The following is a 5,294-nucleotide window of genomic DNA, read 5'->3' as shown; positions in this document are numbered from 1 at the left end:
GGGGTAGAAAAATAAAAATTTAAATTGAAAATATTTTTAAAAACAAACTTTTAAATTAAATTTTTTGGGGTGGGGGGCTGGTAGGGGGTTGGGGTAGGTGTGGGTAAAAGAAAATGAAAATTTTAATTTTTTTTTTCAAAACCAAACTTTTTTTTGTGGAGGGGGTAGGGGTAGTCAGGGATTGGGTGAGGTAAAAAAAAATCAGTTTTAAAATTTGAACTATTTCTTGTTATTTAAGTCAACTAAACAAGAAAAAAATGAAAAATATTTTTCTTCGTACCAAACACACCGGCAATAAAAGTCCAAACATGTGATTTGAAAGTAACAGTGCTTGCATTTTCTTATTCATCAGATATTTCCAACTTCCAATTCAACTTTGGAAAATTATCTTGGTATTGTATTTTTCTATTCATCAGAGAGTGTGTACAAGAAGAATATTTAGCTATATATATAAACACAAAAAATAGCTAATCACCATTAACAAACTAGCTAACTGCCAAACTAACTATTACTAATTGGGATAAAGATCCGGGGTCATGTATAATTAGGTCAAGTAATATTCAATAGCCTTATAGATTCATGTCATGTGTACTATATGATAATTTATAGTTGAGATCCATTTAAATTATATACTTATCTTAATAATAAAAACAACAAAGTTGTTAACTATTTTTATTTTTTAAAACTATCAAATAAAGCAATTAAGTGTACCCAAACTAATATTTTCAAGATAAAAAATTAAGATTGACGGGTATGCGCGGATTGAGTGTTGACTATAGGACTCAATTTGATAATGCAAATACTTTTCAATCTTAATTTTTTTTCTTGACCGGACCTAATCAGCTTGTGACCTATATATATGTCTCCATAGTTGAGGTTGTACACAGTAAAATAAAAATAGAGCAAGTTAAGAAGCTTTTTAGAATTTTTTGAAAACCATGGCCTATTATCTTGACAAAATCTTCCTTCTCTTATTTCTCTTCACACTTAGTACTCCCTCAAAATCAGATAATATGACAGATATTGAAGCACTCTTTGCTATCAAGAATGAAATAATTGATCCCTTTGAATCATTAAGTTCATGGAATGAGTCTGTTCCTTTATGTCAATGGCGTGGCGTTGTATGTGGAACGCGAAATCAACGAGTCATTGAACTAAACCTTCTTGACCATAAGCTAGCCGGTGTGTTATCACCCTTTGTTGGAAATTTGAGCTTCCTCATACGCCTAGACATCGGAAACAATACCATTTCTGGCAATATCCCTCCTGAATTAGGCCGTTTGACAAGATTACGCCATCTATATTTGCAAAACAATTCATTTTATGGTGAAATTCCTGTCAATCTATCGTTTTGTAGTAACCTCGTTGAGTTATGGGCGTACAAGAACAATTTTGTAGGTGTTCTTCCAAGGGAGCTTGGTTTACTTACCAAACTCAAATATTTTGATTTCGGTTACAACAAGCTCATTGGTGAAATCCCAAAATCTTATGGTAACTTTTCAAGTCTATTGGAAATGTACCTTTTGGATAATGATCTCGAGGGTAAAATCCCCGATGAGTTTGGGAAACTGAAGAGTTTGGAAATATTTGACGCGGACTTTAATTGGTTATCTGGTAGAATTCCGAGCTCATTGTACAATCTTACCTCCTTGAAAGTCATTGATGTGTCATTTAACCAACTCGAAGGTACTCTGCCTCGGGATTTAGAGATCAACCTTCCTAACCTGGAGTGTCTCAGCATTAGTGAGAATCAATTCAGTGGATCGCTTCCTTATTCACTTTTCAACCTCACAGGACTCGCGTACCTTTATGTTGGAAAAAATGACTTAGGAGCACGTGTTCCTAGGTTCGATAAGTTGCATAATTTGTATATTTTAAGCATGGAAAATAACCAATTTGATAATGACTTGACCCTCATGTCCTCCTTGACAAATGCAACTAACCTCAACCGTCTGTATATGCAAAACAACGCGTTTGGAGGGACATTTCATGAGTTTTTCAGCAACCTTTCAAGTAATCTGGCGTTTGTAGACTTGTCAAGCAATCAGTTTTCAGGACATATCCCGATAGACATTGGGAAATTCGTCAACTTGGAAGAGCTTAGGCTGAGCGGAAACCAACTCACAGGTATCATCCCTTCGACTATTGGGAAGCTTTATAAGCTACGATATTTACACCTGTCCCAAAACAGAATTTCGGGTAGTATACCCTTTTCCATTGCAAATCTGAGCCTTTTAACAGAGTTAAATCTTGATTATAACAATCTTAGAGGTAGAATACCTTCAAGTGTTGCAAAATGTCAAAGTTTGTTGTATCTTAACCTGAACCAAAACAATTTAATCGGTTCGATACCTAAAGAAATTTGTCTCATCTCTTCCTTAGTTGTTCTAAACCTTTCTAGTAACAACTTGACTGGCGCCCTTCCCAAAGAAATCGAAAGCCTGAAAAATCTCTTATCATTAGATGTCTCTTTGAATAATCTCAATGGTGAAATTCCTAGTACACTTGGGAGTTGTGTGACAATTGTTAACTTAACAATGAAAAGGAATTTATTCCGCGGGATTATTCCTTCCACTTTCAGTTCACTAAAGAGTCTTCAAGTTTTAGATCTTTCGCGGAATAAGCTATCAGGTATGGTTCCAAAGTACTTGGAAGGATTTGCCTTACATTTCTTAAACTTATCGTTTAATGATTTTGAAGGTGGCCTTCCACAACGAGGCATCTTTGAGAACGCGAGTGTAGATTCTTTCGTTGGAAATCCTAGAATCTGTGGTGGTGTACCTGGCTTGAAACTTCCCAATTGCAACTTCAGTCATTCAAAGAAAATGAACTTTAAGCTTGTTATTTTAGTAATATTAGGAATTTTGGGGCTAGTTGTTATGGTTTGTGCTTTTTTCTTCTATCGATTCGAAAGGTCCAAAAGAACATTTCCTTCATTAGATAACAATCTAAACCAACTCATGATAGCTATGTCCTATCAAAGTATTCTCAAAGTTACCAACGGGTTTTCTACGAGCAACTTGATTGGTGTTGGGAGTTATGGATATGTTTATAAGGGAATTTTAGAAACGGATGGTAAGCACGTTGCTATAAAAGTATTGAATCTTTTACAATATGGAGCTATCAAAAGTTTCATAGCAGAATGTGAGGCCTTGAGAAATGTTAGACATCGGAATTTAGTTAAGCTACTTACTGCATGTTCTGGTGTTGATTATCATGGCAACGAATTCAAGGCATTGGTTTACGAGTTTATGGCCAACGGAAGTTTGGAGGACTGGTTGTATCCAGATAATTCAAGACCAAATGTTCAGCCAAGAAGGTTAGGATTTCTACAAAGGATGAATATTGCTATTGATGTTGCTAGTGCAATTCATTATCTTCATAATGATTGTCAAATATCAATAGTTCATTGTGATCTCAAACCAAGCAATATTCTCCTTGACAATGAATTGGTTGCCCATGTTGGTGATTTTGGATTGGCAAGATTCCTACATCTTACTGATGAAACCACTTGTAGAATTCAGACAAGCTCTTCAACTTTTAAAGGATCTATTGGCTACATAGCTCCAGGTAAATTTCATTCTATATAAATGTCTCTAAAGACTTTAGTGACTCTGAATGCAATGACATTAACTCAATTGCCGCTATATTTTCATTGCAGAGTATGGTATGGGAAGCGAGGCATCAACGCAAGGTGATGTGTATAGTTTTGGTATCGTCTTGCTTGAAATGTTAACTGGGAAAAGACCAACAGATGACATGTTTGGCGGCGATTTAAGCCTTCATGATTTTGTTAGGAATGCCATGCCTGATGGAGCACTTGAGATAGTAGATCCAGTTCTTAATTTTGAAGAGGAAGAGATAAGCAGAGAGAGGTCTCAAATTCCAAGGTTCGTGAGAAGGCAAAAAATGGTAGAGGGTTTGATTTCCTTATTTGGAGTTGGTATTGATTGTTCAATGTATGATTCAAGTAAAAGAAAAAACATGAAGGAGGTTGTTAGAGAGTTGTGTTCTATAAGAGATTCTCTTGTTGGTTGTACAATATGAAACACTTTTTCTTGTTTTGTTTCCAATAAAATATTATGATGAATAAATTGAATATAATGTATTGCTTATTTTAACTCAAATTTGTTCTCATCAACAAGAAAGAATTGTAGTATATGTTTGGTATTATAAGTCAATTAAAACTACATAAAAAATTAATGTATTAAGCAAATAGAGCCGTTATATATATCTCAGTTGAATGTAGATTTTATGGATAAACACGCATAGAAGCATTTCTAGATAAACATTTGATCTAGTCAACATCTAGGTGTATTTCACAAACCATTGAATGATAGTTCAGGTTGGAAACTAACACTCTCAATAGCTCATATATGAAACTCAATAAAATAGGATAGTTTCAATGTATTTTTAACCATCAACTCAAAAATAAAAAGCAATTAAATTAGATAAGTAATGAATACAATGACTGAAAGACTCATGATCGTTGGGGCTACACTACTCAAGACAGATAAGCATATATAATTAATTTAAGGATATTAGACATTTTAGGGAATCAACAACATGAACAAAAATGAAATATTTCATTAAAGTTTGTACCACATCAATCACCTATTGCAAACAATTTGAAATATACTTTTTTAAAGTACTTTAGAAATCATGCTCATATCATAGGGCCGAGTGCTGACCAATCAAGAATTCCTATGTTCAAAAGATGTATATTGCGGAAATGAGGATGTTGAGGTGGATGTATGGACATACAAGAAACGATAAAATTAAGAATGGGGATATCCGGGATAAGGTGAGAGTGACCTCTCTAGTAGACAAGATAAGGGAAGTGAGATTGAGATGATTTGAACATGTGAAGAAGAGATGCAAATTAAATAAATAATCTAATTATTAAATTCACTAAAGAGTACTTTAATTACTACCTCCTCTCATGTCAAACAGACCAAGTTAAGAGATGGATTCATATTAATGTTAAATTCAAAATAATTGAATATAATGTATTGCTTATTTTAACTCAAATTTGTTCTCATCAACAAGAAAGAATTGTGGTATATATTTGGTATAAGTCAATTAAAACTATATAAAATATTAATGTATTAAGCAAATAGAGCCGTTATATATGTCAGTTGAACGTAGATTTTATGGACAAACATGTGTAGAGGCATTTTTAGATAAACATTTGATCTAGTCAATGTCTAGGTGTGTTTCACTAATCATTGGGCGATAGTTCAGGTTGGAAACTTATACTCTCAATAGTTCAGGTATGAAACTCAATAAAGTAG

General features: G+C 33.8%; 1 protein-coding gene across 1 annotated transcript; it reads left to right on the top strand.

Annotated features, from left to right (window-relative positions):
* The first annotated feature begins 1,013 nt into the window (after positions 1-1,013).
* Positions 1,014-4,063, top strand: LOC125863634 (probable LRR receptor-like serine/threonine-protein kinase At3g47570). Its single transcript, XM_049543679.1, has 2 exons — positions 1,014-3,570; positions 3,662-4,063. Exons 1-2 carry the CDS (start codon positions 1,014-1,016, stop codon positions 4,045-4,047), a joined length of 2,943 nt encoding a protein of 980 aa, XP_049399636.1. The 3' UTR covers positions 4,048-4,063.
* The last annotated feature ends 1,231 nt before the right edge of the window (positions 4,064-5,294 follow it).

Source organism: Solanum stenotomum, chromosome 5 (assembly GCF_019186545.1).
Source record: "Solanum stenotomum isolate F172 chromosome 5, ASM1918654v1, whole genome shotgun sequence".
Classification (NCBI taxonomy): Eukaryota; Viridiplantae; Streptophyta; class Magnoliopsida; order Solanales; family Solanaceae; genus Solanum; species Solanum stenotomum.
This window is presented reverse-complemented; position numbering and strand designations above follow the sequence as displayed.

Excerpts from the sequence above, each read along its gene's own strand:
- LOC125863634 (XM_049543679.1), top strand. The coding sequence starts at position 1,014 with ATGACAGATATTGAAGCACTCTTTGCTATCAAGAATGAAATAATTGAT. Across the intron at positions 3,571-3,661 it reads TATTGGCTACATAGCTCCAG|AGTATGGTATGGGAAGCGAG; the intron begins GTAAATTTCATT and ends TTTTCATTGCAG.